The sequence below is a fragment of the Ostrinia furnacalis genome, unplaced genomic scaffold (genome assembly GCF_004193835.3).
Source record: "Ostrinia furnacalis isolate ACB-3 unplaced genomic scaffold, ASM419383v2 OfSCF7173, whole genome shotgun sequence".
Taxonomy (NCBI): domain Eukaryota; kingdom Metazoa; phylum Arthropoda; class Insecta; order Lepidoptera; family Crambidae; genus Ostrinia; species Ostrinia furnacalis.
This window is the reverse complement of record NW_021137412.1, coordinates 531,037-547,661: the sequence shown is the minus strand read 5'-3', so window position 1 is coordinate 547,661 and position 16,625 is coordinate 531,037. Positions and strand designations below refer to the sequence as shown.

General features: G+C 34.7%; 2 protein-coding genes across 2 annotated transcripts; both read right to left on the bottom strand.

Annotated features, from left to right (window-relative positions):
• Window positions 1-2,349: 2,349 nt before the first annotated feature.
• On the bottom strand, window positions 2,350-7,666 carry LOC114363584 (uncharacterized). The gene is made up of 4 exons (XM_028319350.1): window positions 7,524-7,666; window positions 5,334-5,403; window positions 4,980-5,019; window positions 2,350-3,338 (listed from the first exon to the last, which is right to left on the bottom strand). Exons 1-4 carry the CDS (start codon window positions 7,573-7,575, stop codon window positions 3,144-3,146), a joined length of 357 nt encoding a protein of 118 aa, XP_028175151.1. The 5' UTR covers window positions 7,576-7,666; the 3' UTR covers window positions 2,350-3,143.
• A 2,977-nt stretch (window positions 7,667-10,643) lies between these two features.
• LOC114363585 (uncharacterized) lies at window positions 10,644-13,444 on the bottom strand. The gene is made up of 4 exons (XM_028319351.1): window positions 13,242-13,444; window positions 12,901-12,946; window positions 11,330-11,381; window positions 10,644-10,882 (listed from the first exon to the last, which is right to left on the bottom strand). Exons 1-4 carry the CDS (start codon window positions 13,297-13,299, stop codon window positions 10,706-10,708), a joined length of 333 nt encoding a protein of 110 aa, XP_028175152.1. The 5' UTR covers window positions 13,300-13,444; the 3' UTR covers window positions 10,644-10,705.
• Between the last annotated feature and the right edge of the window lie 3,181 nt (window positions 13,445-16,625).

Below are 16,625 nucleotides of genomic sequence, written 5' to 3'. Positions count from 1 at the left end.
GTGAAATAAAATAATATGCTTGGAAATAGTCATAAAATTATATTGCTGGAAGAGAATTATTTCAATATCACATCATTTAAACGAAATATTTTCTGTAGGCATACAGAAAATGATTGTTTCACATAGCGAAGTAATAAAAGACGTAACGAAACGATTATGAAATTAATATAAACACAAATTTTTGTTGCCCAGAGATTTGACTGATTTTTCCAGTCAAAAGTGGTTTTGACCGATTATGAGCTTTGACTGTAATATATCTCTATTGCGTGAGATATAATAAACACTATATTTCTAAATTGATCCGGCAACTGCCGTCCACATCCAGCCAGTTACTTATTTTAATTTTGCCAGAAAAGTCAGTCACATTTTAACTATTAAGAAGTAACTTGATATTTTACCTATTGATATTGATATTTTAACCGACATAGCTCCCAGAATTGCTAAAATCAAGTGGCAGTGGGCGGGGCACATAACTCGCAGAGACGATGGCCGTTGGGGCAGGAAAGTTCTCGAGTGGCGACCACGGGCTGGAAGACGTAGCGTGGGCAGGCCTCCTACTAGGTGGACCGACGATCTGGTAAAGGTCGCGGGAAGAGCCTGGATTCGGGCAGCGCAGGACCGTTCATTGTGGAAAACCTTGGGGGAGGCCTTTGTCCAGCAGTGGACGTCATTTGGCTGAAACGATTGATATTTTAAGGCACATTTTTCTTCTATTTGTAAATTGATAACATAGATAAAACCTACAAGTCTAAAGACGCCGACAAAAACAAACTAGTCGTGCCTGCCACATTAGCTATCGGTCTTTGAGATCTCCACATGTCTAGCACCGGATGTACCTACGTAATGACGTCATTAAAGAAGAAGCACAGGTATAATTTAATGAGTTAGGTATTAAAAGGATAATTGGAGGTAGGGTACCTGGAAAATTTTTGTTTACGCCCGTCTCGGGTCACGATATACTTTAATTAATCATCATCACATAATTGATTGGGTTTTGGTACCTTTAAGACAATCGAATATAGCAAGATTTAATGGTCTAAATTCGTTAATTGATTTGAAGCTATCATTGTTTAACGGCTACGCTCGCGTGAATCATTTTTATAATAAACGAATTAGGTACAATGATGTTTCTTCAATAAATGACTACTGACTAACAAAATTAGAACTAAATTACACTTTAGATTTATATGTAAGTGACTGAAACTACTTTTGACGTTATATTAACCAAGAAAAAATATTTAAAAATTATTCACGCATTGTGTAGCCGCATCTCACCGTATTTGCTACGTCATGTTATTTACTGAAAATTTCCTTTGATTTCGACCTTTTGATTTCGACCGCTATGTTCATCATTATTAGGGTTTAAAATAAAGTATTTTTCAGGAAGACTTTCACTGATGATTATGAACGTTTACTCTGGTATCAATGGTGATACCATGAAATACAGTTCCTGAAAAAAATTAATTGACTCAAAAAAAGTAACCTCGTAGATTGATGCTATATTAGTCGCACCAATAGTTTGGACTTGTTTTGGCTAAAAAACATCAGCTTGCGTTAAAAGTTAGTTATTTATTTATTTATTTAAAACTTATATGCACATAGAACGGTGTACATAAGGCGGACTTAATGCCTTTCGGCATTTTCTGCCAGTCAACCTTAGGGTCAAAGTTAGTTACAACATGAAGTTAGCTCTATATTGTAGAGTTTCAAAAGCTTGCGATTTCTAGCAAATTATGTTATTTGTCTGAAAAAAAAGGGTGATTTAAGTAAGTAATATTTTTGTTAAACATTATGTTTCATTGTAGAGTTTACATTATAGTCTCTCTGCTTGCTTACCTAATATAATAATATCGGCAGTGTTGGCACGAGAACTTGTGTTGCTGGTAAAACCTTGTAGGAGCTTTCTTAACAAGTAAGTAAAATAGACTCAAGCACAAGTAGGCAAATAATTTTATCAGACTTATAAGATAAGCAATAAGTGACAAGGCTAGTTCTTGCCCTTGGTTTCGGGGCAGGTACAAAGCTTCGCGAAGCAATTAAGTCTGTATATCAACATCGGTGTGGTTGTGCCAGAGAAGAATAGTACCACCCTTACTCTTTGCGTGGATATCGTGAAAGTCGATTATGGTTAAAGTCGTCTGGCCCTACATGGAGAGTGTTGACCAAATCCTCCATTTTACTTCTTGTAAATTAGAAAAGGCTTGCTTTACTCGAGTTATGCGACATGAAAAATTGCTGAAACTGACTGCTAGTATGCTATTCATTGACGATAAACATACTTACTTAGTAGGTAAATGAAGAAAACACTTCTCATTTAGTCGTCAGTTATATTTTAATTTGGTTCTTATAATCACGATATCTATGTTAAATCACAGTTTCTACTTTTAATTAAGAATTTTATCCACATAATTAACTTGTACACTTAGTAACTTTTTAATCGACAAGGAAAAATCTTAATTTTGAAATTAATCCATTAACTTTTGAAACTTTAAGTTGACTTTACCTTTTATGAATATTTAAGGACAAAACTTGTAAGACTTCTCTAAAATGCAGAGTGACTTCTGTTCTTATAATTAAATAATAATCTCCCTTGTATATTACTATAAATATGACACATATTCTTGTTAGAGCAAGCTGATGATGTTAGCTCTTATTCTAATCAACCAGGCATAGCTCACCCTTAATTAATTTAGTTCTTAATCTGGTAGTATAGGTAGAGTTTATAAGAATAATCCCACCTGATGTGAAAATATTCAGGAGGAATTTTGAGACAGATCTCTGGAAATGATCAATAATCTCTTTTATACCAATTCACACAAAAACTTTTCCCATTCATTTAGTACTAATACTTCAACAACGTATTCATACTTTTTTAAACTCCAACGAAAATTACCAATATTGCTCAAAATCCTGGATGAATTAACTTTAAGCTTCAACCACACCAACACCAATCATACGCCAATGACAGTTGACGCGACCCATGACAGTTCGCGCTATCTGTCAATGGCCTATGATCACGCCGTGATCGCGCCGGCGATGGATGCATGGCGACCTGCACTGCATGCGTTGGTGTAGTTCATCTTGTCTCAAAAGCCAGCTTTTTTAGGGTGAGCTATTAAGATTGTTAATTAATCATTAGGTTTCTAAAACTTGGGTTCGATGTCATACTCGGTGACGACGCCATCTTTGTTGACGACGCGGTGCCCTCCTTTGCTCTCCGTCTTCTTGCCGTTCACGTTGGATTCCGATCTGAAGGTGTACTCAGACTCGCCGTACACGTGGCCACCTTCCAAGGGCTTCAGGCTCCGGACGTTGCCAGTCGGGATTGTTAAGCTTGGCTGAAAATAAGTTAGTATCTATTAAACACTAGCTCACCCGGCGAACTTTGTTCCGCCTTAGAGGCAATAAATAAGCAAACTTTTTTTTTAATTTCGAACGGGATAAAAAGTATCCTATGTCCTTCTCCTGGCTCTAAACTACCTCCCTGACAATTTTCAGCTAAATCGGTTCAGCTGTTCTTGAGTTATAAGTGGAGTAACTAACACGACTTTCTTTTATATATATAGATTACTTATAAATTAAGCTGAATAAGATAGCTCAACCAAACAAACAATGGTAGAGCAGTCTTATTCTCAGAAGTTATACTGGTTTGCAAAAAATATTTTGTTTTAGCTAGCCCATGAAACGAAGGTTACAGGCTTGGAACTGCGCACTAAGCGAGCCGAATGCCGAGCAGGGAACGCGGACGAATGCTTGAGGCAAAACGCCGATAGTGATGTCCCGCGTTCCCGACTCATATGGCTTACCGAGGGCAATGTCAGGTTTTTAGTGGGGAAGGCCCTGCCCAAGGCAGTGAAAACCCCACATAACCCACTAGCTGCCCTCGCAGCTGGTGGGTATAATTCATGTATTTTCCCGAAGAAAAAAAAAAGACTAGAAGCTATTAACATCGCGCTACGTCCAAGCGTCCAATTGCATCAATGAAAATGTTAGAAAAACGGGAAAATTCAACTATATTGTATGTATTTCAGGCGTACGACGTGCGTCGCAGGCTTAGCTTGTTACAATATAACCTTGAAGATTTTTCTTAGCGTCATCTTGTCATAAACTAATGTAAAGTTTGTAATAAATATTTTTTGTACATAACTACATACTTATTATACAAAACTGGTATGTATGTACGAAAATATTTGAATTGAAGTACCTACCTACTTAGTAAATGAATAACCAACTGATCCGATGTTGAAAGAAAATCATAAAATTAATGCTGTTCGTGTATTTTATTCAACCACACAAATCGTCCGATTGGTGTACATCACAAACTTCATTATGTAAAACGACACGTGTTAAATAATACCTAACATGTTTATTACGAATTAAGTATAAGTAGCTACTTAATACTGGGTGTCATTTCAGTTTTATCGTTCAAGTAATAGATCGAAGAACAGCAAAACTGACAGTTATTACTGATGAGATCCTTGTTTTGATATATTTAGTATCATTTAAGCGGGTATAAACTCAATTTAATTCAATATAGTAGAACAATAGCATTTTTCTAAATTTATGGCTTGTTTGTTTTAACTTATTTAGAAATACCTCATAGGTAAGGGTAACTGTTACTGATTTAACCCTCCGTGTACGAGGTGACTAAAAGTTACGTCCCGTACCAGGTGGGGTATGACACACCCCAATATACAAAGTGATAAAATTTTCATTCAACATTTTTTTAGGTGGAATTTAATATTTAATATTGATTATTTACGTATGCTAATTAGGTTTAAGAAATGCTCTGAGCTGAAAATATGTATTATNATCTAATCCAATAAATTCAATGCTAAAGTATTTTAGAACAATAACTTTGTCCTAAATTAAGTAAGTATGATTCGATTGTTAGTCATTCTTATATTCAAATCAATTTCTTTGTGATAAGTTTTTTTTAATTTCAAAATAGGTACTTTCAAAGTGTCAAACAAGATTACCTCCCAGAGATTTCTTTGATTCTCGAACCTTTGCTGGATCCTGAAAACGCAGAAAAAAATAATTTAAATTTTACATACATTCAAGATACAAAATATCATTTCGTAGGGACCTATTTTGATGTAAATTTGAGAAAATTGACCTTTTCACGTTATTAATAAAAATTTTAGATGTAATGTGTTGTGATGTGATTTGTAAAACTAATTATACTAAAATTCAACTTAGGCTTGAATCTATGCTTGAGTTCTGAGCGTCGTTACTAACTAATGAATTAGCTAATACCCCGAGCGTTTGAAAATGGCAAAAGTTTAGTCAAATGTCATGGTTATAAGAAAATAGAAGTCAAAAGAACTCACAGTTTGTGGACTAAATTCCAATCTCCATTTGAAGCAGCATCCGATATTTCGACTTCTTTTTGTGGGTAGCCTGAAATAGGAGGTAGGTAAAAAAATTAGAATTTTTTTTTAAGAAAGACTTGGTACGAATTACACTGTCAGGGTCCTAAAGGATTTAAATATGTCTCATGGCGTTCTTTAGATAATGAGAATATAATAAATAAGATTACATTATGACATGAATATTCAACTAGCCCTTTTACGTTAATAAAACAAATATTTATGGTCGCGTTTAAAATCAAAACGGGTTTACAAATGTTAATTTTTTTCTAAATATTTTTAATGTTGTCTTTTATGTGCTTTTATTTTGGAAAAAGAAACAGTGTTTGCTTCGCGCTCGACTTGGCGATCAAACGATCAGATCAAACACGTTATTAGGTAGGTATTTAAGAAATATCATCAATTCATATGCGCTATACAATACTTTTTTAGGGGGCAACAAACCTATTAATGTCAGTTTACATCGTCTAGTACATTATTTTCACGAATCGTTACGTTTTGTTAAATGCTACACAGCTTTTAAACGTGTAATGCAAATACAAAATGTGCAAAAATAATATTTTGATAGTCTAATTTATAAACTGCGAAGCAAATAGATATGTAACTATGTATTACCACATAGCTTTAACCAGTTTTAACGTAACTTACTTTTATCAACCAATTTTTTGTTACATTCCTAGCTTCATTCTGAAAATATAATTTCTTGAGGCAACATTCCTAATTTATATACAATCGGATAATTTCATCAGAAATGTTTATTTTTTTTACCAAATCGTTTGTTTGAACTTAATAAAAAAGGGCGGGAAATTTTAAATGTCATGCGTCGAGCCGTGACGCTAATTGAAAACAAACAGACATCGTCTTCAAGGATGTGCGTTTCCGCAATCGCGCTTTTATAAACCAAGAAAGAAATAAATATGGCCAGTCACTGAGTACCTGGCAGTCGAGATGTTGCTAACTCTTTTCTCAATAAAAAAAATCTTAGCAGGTGCTTGGCAACCGAGACTAGATGTTCCAAACTCTTTTCACAGAAAAAAAAGAATACGATTTTGAAATTTTGAAAACTGACATTTTTGTGTTCTATTTGGATGGAATGTTTTTTAAATTGGAAGTGGATGCTATTTTTTTTTCTATTTTTTCCTAATGACACAGGCTATTAAGGTCAAAGGCCATGCTGCCTATGCATGCATGTTAGCAGATATGGTGACATTAATCTTATTTATTCAAGACCATGAAAAAAGACACTAAGCAATTAATTAGTTTGTCAAATAAAAACGCCAATCGGTCCTCTTGGACCGATGCAGGTAAAATTAGATCTTTACCTGCAAAACAGCGTAGATTTTAAGTACTTTTAATTTTTTAATTAAAAGTTAATTGAAAACTCTATGCTTATTAAGAATAGTCACTGAATCATTTCCTAGAATTTCTAGTAAGTACTTATCTCTTTTTGTCTTTTGAGTAGACGTCATGTTACATGTTAAAGTAACATCAGATACAAAATATAACTGCATTATTGTAATTTCCTGATATGAGATAATACTACCATGCCACAAAAATGTGCTACTAAGCTACTATTATGTTATTATTATAAACAAGGTTACTTGTATGACATCTTCATGTATTATTACTTCTATGTAAATACAGAATTTAAATTATATTAGCAATTCAGATGCTAGTTCAGAGCATAATCGATAAATCACAAGTTAACGCATCCAATGCCAAATTATTATTAATTCAGACTGCTCATAAGTTATTAATTAATTAGATGTTTATTGGCAAAGCTTAAATTATAAGCAAACGATAGGTGTGTTGATTTATAATACTTTAATTGTTGTATTAAAGTTTTGATAAATATTTTCAAGGGTTAAAGTGCTTTTCAATATACAAAATACACCATTGGGAATAAAATAGAGTAGAAGAGCTAATAATGCTCAAATTAGAGCGACAATCTAAATCTCTGTAAAATAATTATAACAAAAGTGAAAAACAAAAAAAGAAACAAAAATATTGTGATATTTTGTGCTGCTCGAATTTCCTTGTTATATCAAAACCTCGTAAAATTTTACGCACAAACCGTCTGATATAAGTCGTCGTATATAAATTGTAAATAAATTCAAATTATGTTTAGCTTCACAAAACCCGCTTGCTTACCTTGGGCAACGGCTAGGACCGCGAGAACGGCTAACAACGCGAATTTTGACATTTTGCTCGAAAATTTAATAAACAAATAGTTTTATTTATCTTTGATTGCTACACGGGCGACCTTCTGCGTTTCACGACTCACTGTGCGGCGACACGCGGAACGCAAAGCTTATATCGCGCGGTGTTTTTGTATTAGTATGTATGTCAAATCGTATATGTCATGCAAAATCGCATACACAAATGTGTATCATGTGTATCACTAACCCGTAAGGGTATTATGTTCCCATTACCTAGTGACAGGTCGACACTTTTGTACACCGACGGCAAGTCAAGATAAACACTGTAGCATCTTATAGAATTGTAATAAGGGTGATTTTCATATTCTGATGTGCTGTCGTCTGAACAGTGTACGCTGAAACGACTTCAGTGCTAGGGTTATCTTATGTTTTCATTAAGTTAGATTTAATAAGCAATGTTTACAGTTAGAATATGTAGGTAATTTCATTTTATCTAAATCGTTTTGGATTTTCCATGCGTCAGAAATACGTGATGAAGGAAAATATTTTATTTAATAACTTGTAGCTGTAAATAGGGAAAAGGCGCGTTTTTCAGTAATTAGCAATTAATAGCGTTATTATTGCCCTTTAAGTATTTTTAATTTATAAACTTATTGGTAGTAAGTACCTAATTAAACATCGATCTTTTAACAATAGAATATAGGTGCTCTCTACATCCGTATGTATAAATAAACGCAAATATTGTAAACTTGGCTATGTCAGTGACAAAAAACAAGTTCTAATAAATAGATTAATTGGAATGCAATAATCATTTAATCCTTTTATTTTTAGCACGACCTTTTAAGCAAAAGTTCATTCCTACTAAGAAAGAACTTGTAAATAGGTTAAAGGCAAAAAAAAAGGAAATTGTTCCAAAATTTATATCTTTTGGAGGTATTGGAATTTATAATTTATTTTTTCATTTTTGTGCCCCTAATGTAAAATGTATTCCTACCAATACATTACTTGGTTTGTGGAACCCAAAGAAAACTTGGAAAAACTTTGCCATTTGATAGGTGGGAGGGTTTTTTATTACCTAATGGCGTATTTTTTTTTATAAAAATAGCAATTTTTGTTAAAAATAACGTCTTTCCTAAAATAAGACAAATAAATATAATATGTTACAGTGAAATTTGATAATCGGTCAAAACCACTTTTGACTGCAAAAATCAGTCAAAAGTGATATTGACCAACGCCATCAGTCAAAACCACTTTTGACTGATTTTTGCAGTCAAATGTGGTTTTGAGCGATTATGAGTTTTGATTGTAACATGTATTATTATTTAACACAGCTTTACAATGAGTTTCGAGCAGCGTAACTTTAAATTCCAATAAAATTATTGCCATGATCCTTCACCTTTATAACTGGGTAACTATTTATTTTTTGCGTCTTATGTGCAGTGTTTACTTTAAAGTTGAATTAATAAATAGTTCAGAATGTCTACAAATTATAGGTATTATCATCACAGATAACATACACTTACACTAAAATCATTTTTGGTTACTGCTTATACAAAAAAGTGACTTGCGAATTGAGTATTAATCTAAGTATAACCAAACCAGGTTTAGCTCCCTGCAAAATAGTTTGTTTAATTTTCACAACATTTTGTTCTTTATAAGCAAAGTTATAATAATTTATTGCAGTTACATAAAATTCTTAAAAACATTTTAGAGATCCATTCATTACAGTCGAAAAATTTATGATGTGTTTTAGGGAAATTATAATGCTTAGATCCTAAATTGCCACCCTGTACAGTTTTCTTAGCTTTAAATTCAGTATTTATTCGGGTCTCGTATATTATCCGTCTACATAATAAGTTAATGTATAGAAAAATGTTTTCAGAGATGACGATTTCGAATCGAAATTAAATATACAGGTAGAGGCACATAACAAAAGACACGCATACTTGCAAACATTACAATAACATTTGCTAATATTGCACTAATATAGCCATCGTTCGATACTAATCTATAAAGTAAATAGAAAAACGCGAAAATAGGCGTTTTGCGTCAGTAAAATGACATTCGAACAAGCGCCATTGTGGAATCATCAACGTCGGATATGCCTGTCTGACAGTTCACCATTTCGTGATCGCTCTGACACTCCGTGAAGAGTCGTCATTTGTCTGTTTTCTGTTTTACGTCACGTTTGTCAAAAACATGTTTTTTATTTTTTCATTTAGGTACATGAAGTAGCTATGTTAATTCATTCAAAAACATACAGCCTGGAGCGCTGTACCCTCCGCCAGGTAGTTACCATAGTTATTTTCAAAAATATTTTGCTAGGTTAGGCCATTGACCCTTTCAGCTATAACTTTTTAGTCATATACATAATATTCAATTTATATGTAGATTATAATATATTGCATTTTGACCTTATTTTTATGTAAGTAACAAGAGTAGTACGTTAATAATACATAGGTAACTATTTTTAAGGAAAACTGTTGGTCGGGCTAATCTCGGACAGCATTCCTTAACTCGGCCGTTGCGCGTTGGGGAAAAACAACGTCTTTGTAATTAATATTTTAATTAAAAATCTAGATTAATATTACCTTTATGCAGTGGTGTTACGTAAATTGTTGCAAGCAACATTAAAATGTGTATTTTTATTTTAGGTGCCAAGACACATTAATTTTTTTCTCCCATTAAAGGACGAAGCACATTTATCAACCCGGAAACGGATCGTAATAGTATCAACTCGAGGCGGTCAGTATTATTTTTTGTATGAAACTCCGTGCTAACACTTATCCGCACTGTAACGTACCTACACGCCTCGAAAGGCGATACGGTGTTGATCCCTATTCGGGTTGATAAGTGTGCTATGACCTTTACGCGACCAGAGCTCTTCCTTTTGGTCACTCCGTTGACGGTCTGAGGATGAGGAGGTGCCTGATTCCATGGTCTTGATTACATAGCACTTATCTAAGTAGGTAGTAGAGCGATGCGCTACGGAACTTTTTGTGACATCAAACGTCAGCTCTGTTACGTCACATGTCACCCCTTCCTTACCGCTTCACCGAAGCTTCTCAGTAAAGCGCTACACTTGTAGTGGATTTAATAAATAACGAGATAATGCTTCTCTGATACACCATTTAATTATAGATCCCAATACATTTCGCTTTTAATCATCATCATTTAGAAAGAGACGTCAGTGACTTTTCCGTCGTCATTGGTGACCACGCGGCCAAAGCTCTTCCTCTTGGTGACCCCGTTGACGGTCTCCGAGGAAGACGAGGAGCTGACCGAAGCCCCTGATACCACCTGGCCTGGGCCGGGTTTCATGTTCTTGATGTAGTCCGGGTTTAGCATGGCCTGTAAATATGTATATGATCCTTTAGGCTGGGTTTCTGGGAAATTCTGTCAAATTGCACGCAAAAACCACCGGTTATTGTCAAATTTACAGTCAAAATTAAATGGTGCAACTTAGCCTTATGCCCGTTTTTACCATGAATCCCTAATTTTTAAGAGATCCCTATGGTAACACATAACAGGCATTTTGATTTCATAAGGGTCACTTAAAAATTTGGGATTGATGGTGAAAACGGGTATAATCTTTTATTCGTTTGTTTCAGCCGAATGACGTCCACTGCTTTACAAAGACCTTTCTACCTCCCGCGACCCTCACCAGATCATCGGTCCCGTAGTGTGAGCAGGAGTCCCACTAGTATTTCATTAATTTAGACTAATACAAGTTGCAAGTGGTTTCAGCATCAATTTTTTATGGGAAATAAGACCTAAATAGGAAGAAAAGTTACTTACCAAAGGTGCAAAGGGCTGACCAAATCCGTTACCAAAATTGAATGGATTCAATCTGAAACATTAAAATGAAAGGCTAATTTTATATTTTAAAAACTTTCCATATCAAGAATAGGTCAAGGTATTTTTTATAGAATTGGTACACATTAATGGTCTTTAAAGACGTTCAATAGCAAAAAATATTCTATTGAAGGAAAATTATATCTAAATAGCTTTTAACAACTATGTTGGCTGACTATTAGTTGTAATTGCTAGCAAGTGGATCTACGCAGTAAACAATTATATGGGTCAGTTAATGCATAGTTTAACCATGATACAATTCTTCCTTCCCTACAACTCATTGAAATTAAAGGATAAACCCGTATATGAAGCACGTAGCGTGTAAGTAAGAATGAAAAATGAAACTCAATTCAAAGGACATCATCCATTTTGGTCCAAAATCAAAAGTGCCGGCCAAAAAATAAAAGTGCTGTATTCTGATAGAATACGTCCGCCTTAGCATTTATTACTATGGCACCAAAGCTGTAGCACCACTGTGCATCGTAGTATTTGAGTTCTAAAAATATATGAAACGACTGACTTTGAGCTCAAATACTACGACGCACAGTGGTGCTACAGCTTTGTTGTCATAGTAACAAATGCTAAGGCGGACGTATTCTGTCAGAATACAGCACTTTTTTTTTTATTGGCCGACACTTTTGATTTTGAACAAAAAATGTATGAATAGTCGATGACTTTTAGATCTCAAATACTCGACGCACAGTGGAGCTACGGCTTTGATACCATAGTAACAAATGCTAAGGCAGACGTATTCTGTCAGAATACAGCACTTTTTTTTGTTGGCCGGCACTTTTGATTTTGGACCAAAAATATATGAAACGTGGATGATGTCCTTTGAGCATAGATTCAATGCTGTATTGGTTCTACGAGTACATAGGTTTGATACGGGTGTCCGTGTTACGAATGACTTAAAAGCATTGCAACCCAGACCTTTTTTGATAGTACCATATGCAAAACATAAAAGAAATCTATACTAATATTATAAATGCGAAAGTAACTCTGTCTGTCTTGCTTTCACGCCTAAACCACTGAACCGATTTTGATGAAATTTGGCATAGATTTAGTTTGAGCCCCGGGAAAGGACATAGGATAGTTTTTATCCCGGGTTTACAGGGACGCGCGCGATAATGTATTTTTGTGACAGACAAAATTCAACGCGGGCAAAGCCGCGGACGAAAAGCTAGTAAAGTTATAATGTACAAGTTAAGGTAACTCTACATTTAAATAAATACATATCCTTGGATATTTTACACTACGCTTCTAGTCCCAAACTAAACAAAGCTTGTACTATGGGTATTAGACAACGGATATAAACATACTTAAATACTTTTTTTTGTAAATACATACATATTATACATAGTAACACCCAGACCCGTCACAGAAATTAAAATGCATAATTTCAATTCCTGCCCGGCCGGAAATCGAACCGGGAACCTCTCGGCATAATAGTCCGTTTCCGAACCACTACAACAAACGGCCGACATTTATAAGCATAGTTCTATGTAGGTACTTACAGTCCATTGTTGGGGAAATTCGGGGGGTTGTTCGGCTCTTCATCAGCTGCACATGAAATTAAAATAAAACAATATTTAAATTACTATCATAAGCAAAACATAAGTTAGTTGATTTAATTCAGTTGATTCATATTAACAATTACAATTGTTGTAGTTGTAATTGGCAATACATATTTGACCAACATATAGGTTTGTTGTCCACTACATCAGAAGTGAAAAAAAGAAATGTTTCCGGGACAAAATAGGTACTTAGACAACGATACGGAAATATTGATCAAAATAATTCAATCTTTTTCAAAATTTACTCCAACTTCTCGGTTAATCTATTTAATAAAACCTACCCTTAATGCACGACACTGCGACCGCTGCGACCACGAAAAGGATAAAAAATTTCGACATTTTCTAAATGAAAATCCAAATGAAACGACTGATTGTGAATCCTGAAAGACTTTGAGGTTCCACTGAAACCCCACCCAATTTATATGAGCAACCAAGGACTGGTGATTCACAAGTTCTCTGATACTAATGGCGAGAGGACGATGGGCAAAGTGATGGAGAGTTTGAAGAGAAATAAGTAGTATTTAAATTGCAGGGGCTAAGAACTGTTTATTGTTGATTCTTTCGCTATTTTATTACTATTTTTTATGATTTTTCATAAAAAAACCCCAAATATCTTGAAAGCAATCAGCAAATCATTGATCACGTTTTCTATAAGTAGAAAATCTTCTCGGTATTTGAACTGTGTACCTAAGTGTGATCCTATGAAGCTTTCATGAAGAAAAAGCTCTACAACTATAAATTTTTGGACTTAACTGGGCCTAAATAAATGCAACTTTTATGCATATAATGTTGTTTTTGTATTTTAAAAGAATAATAAGTAGTGTAAAAAAGTCTATAACACGTGAGTAGAGTAGGTATGAAAATTGTTGCTCACTCCTGCCAGCGATAGGAAGCCAATTTACGTGACACTAACTCTAGGTGTTGATTTTCTTTGTTTATTGACACGCACAGGAACAATTATTAGTAATAAAATACTTTGTAAGTAAATTCTTACACTCTGCAGTCATAAAATAGTTCGCGGTAAACATAGATCGTCATCATATTTTTATTGCATAATAATCACTACATTGACAACAATTTTATGACCAAACAACTGACCTTCTTAAAGGCTTTGTAAAATTAGTTTGTAAGTTAATATCGCCGTATTGCATCAGTTTGCCAGTGTTAAGTAAATTAGAAGTTGTAGGTACTTACCTATCTCGACTTGAGTTGCAGAAAAGCTTGTAACTCACTCCTGAAAAATAGTTTTTTCGCATTTTGGTTGTCACCGCAAGTAACTTTCCAGTCTCATTTTCAGTCACTACTGTCGATAAGCCAAATGACGTCCACTGCTGGACAAAATGCCTCTCCTAAGAATTTCCACAACGGCCGGTTCAGCGCTGCCCGCATGCACGTGCTCTTGATCGTCGGTCCACCTGTTTTCCGGTCACTTTTATGCCCAAAAGTTTTTGACTGTTGTCGTATTTATCCCTTGTGACGCTATTTTCTCTGGATACATAACTATACTGGCTCGTTTTTTTTTGAAATTTTCATGAATCGAAATTGCCTTTTAAAAAAATCATAACATTATAGACCTAAAAAACAATTTTTAGGATTGTTAAAGTTACGGGTATATTGTAAAGTTTAAATATTTTGCTGCGTGTTCCAAGTTTCCCCTTCTTAAAATTTCCATCGTTTTTATATTATTTTAAAGATGCCCATTTAAAATATGAATACATGAAAAACGATGCTCATTTAGTTAATTAATGCACTTCTTTTGTTTCTTCTTGGAAACGATGAAGACTCTGTTTTAAAGTTGCCATAGAGATTTGTAAAAGTATATCTTTTAAGGCACTCTGAAAGGTAAATGAAAAACATTTTTGAAGACAATATAATTCCAATTAACAATTCATTGTAGTACTCGAATTATGTATTTAATTTACTGCATTTGAACCCCGAGAAAAAAATCATTGACATTTCTTGTATTTATTTTTAAAATTGTTGTTACAGTTAGTTGTAGTTAAAGGGCCCTTTCATGCCTTCACGTTACTGAGGACAGTATTCTGATACATATTATTATAACCTCATGTAGAAGGGCACATAGCTCGCAGATGATCTGGTGAAGATCGCGGGAGGTGCCTGGATGCGGGCCGCGCAGGAGTGCTGGACCGGTCCTTGTGGAAATCCATGGGGGAGGCCTTTGTCCAGCAGTGGACGTCATTCGGCTGAAACGAACGAACGAACATGAGCCCTCTTAGCTCAAGGACAGATGATGAATCGTCCGTTTTAAAGTGGTTTCAGATTTTAAGATAATTTTGGTTAATTTGCCTACAATCTCAATGTCGCCAAATATTGGGATATCAAAAATCAAAAAAATCAAAAATATTTATTCAGTTTAGACCACAAGTGGCACTTATGAACAATTTGCCTTGAACATAAAAATTTGCCTTGTCCCACTGGGAATTGAACCTAGGAATCTTAGATCAATAGACAAAAAATATCTAACTAGGTACTAAATTTAATGTCTCTCATCTCCATCAGGCAGCAAAAAGTGAAAATCAGCGTCATGTTGACTTTTTAACATTATGGTTTTGCAAGCTTTGCTTGGTTTTCCCATTAGTTGCTTGCAACTCACGAAGGCGAGTGAGCTTTGNATACGGGTCGAATTGAGAACCTCCTCCTTTTTTTGAAGTCGGTTGAAAATAGTTTTTACGCATTTTGGTTGTTACCGCAAGTAGATTTTCAGTCTCATTTTCAGTCACTACTGTCGATAAGCCAAATGACGTCCACTGCTGGACAAATGCCTATCCTAAGAATTTCCACAACGGCCAGTTCAGCGCTGCCCGCATGCACGTGCTCTTGATCGTCGGTCCACTTGTTTTCCGGTCACTTTTATGCCCAAAAGTTTTTGACAGTTGTTGTATTTATCCTTTGTGACGCTATTCACTCTGGATACATAGCTATACTGGCTCTTTTTTTTTTTTAATTTTCATGAACCGAAATTGCCTTTTTAAGAAATTATAACATTATTTACCTAAAAATCAATTTTTAGGATTATAGTTACGGGTATAAGTATTGCAATTAAATTTAAATATTTTGCTGCGTGTTGCAAGTGTCCCCTTCTTAAAATTTCCATCATTTTCATATTATTTTAAAGATGCCCATTTAAAATATGAATACGTGAAAAACGATGCTCATTTAGTTAATTAATGCGCTTCTTTTGTTTGTTCTTGGAAACGATGAAGACGCTGTTTTAAAGTTGCCATAGTGATTTGTAAAAGTATAATCTTTTGGTATCTGAAAGGTATACGAAAAACATTTTTGAAGACAATATAATTCCAATGAACAATTCATTATTATTATGTATTTTACTTTACTGCATTTGAACTCCGATTCACGGGAAAAAATCATTGACATTTCAAGAATTCATATTTAAAATTTTAGTTACAATTAATTTTAGTTAAAGGGCTCTTTCATGCCTTCAAGTTACTGAGGACAGTACTCTGATACATATTATTATAACCTCATGTAGAAGGGCACATAGCTCGCAGATGATCTGGTGAATATCGCGGGAGGTGCCTGGATGCGGGCGGCGCAGGAGTGCGGGACCGGTCGTTGTGGAAATGGGAGGCCTTTGTCCAGCAGTGGACGTCATTCGGCTGAAACGAACGGACGAACATGAGCCC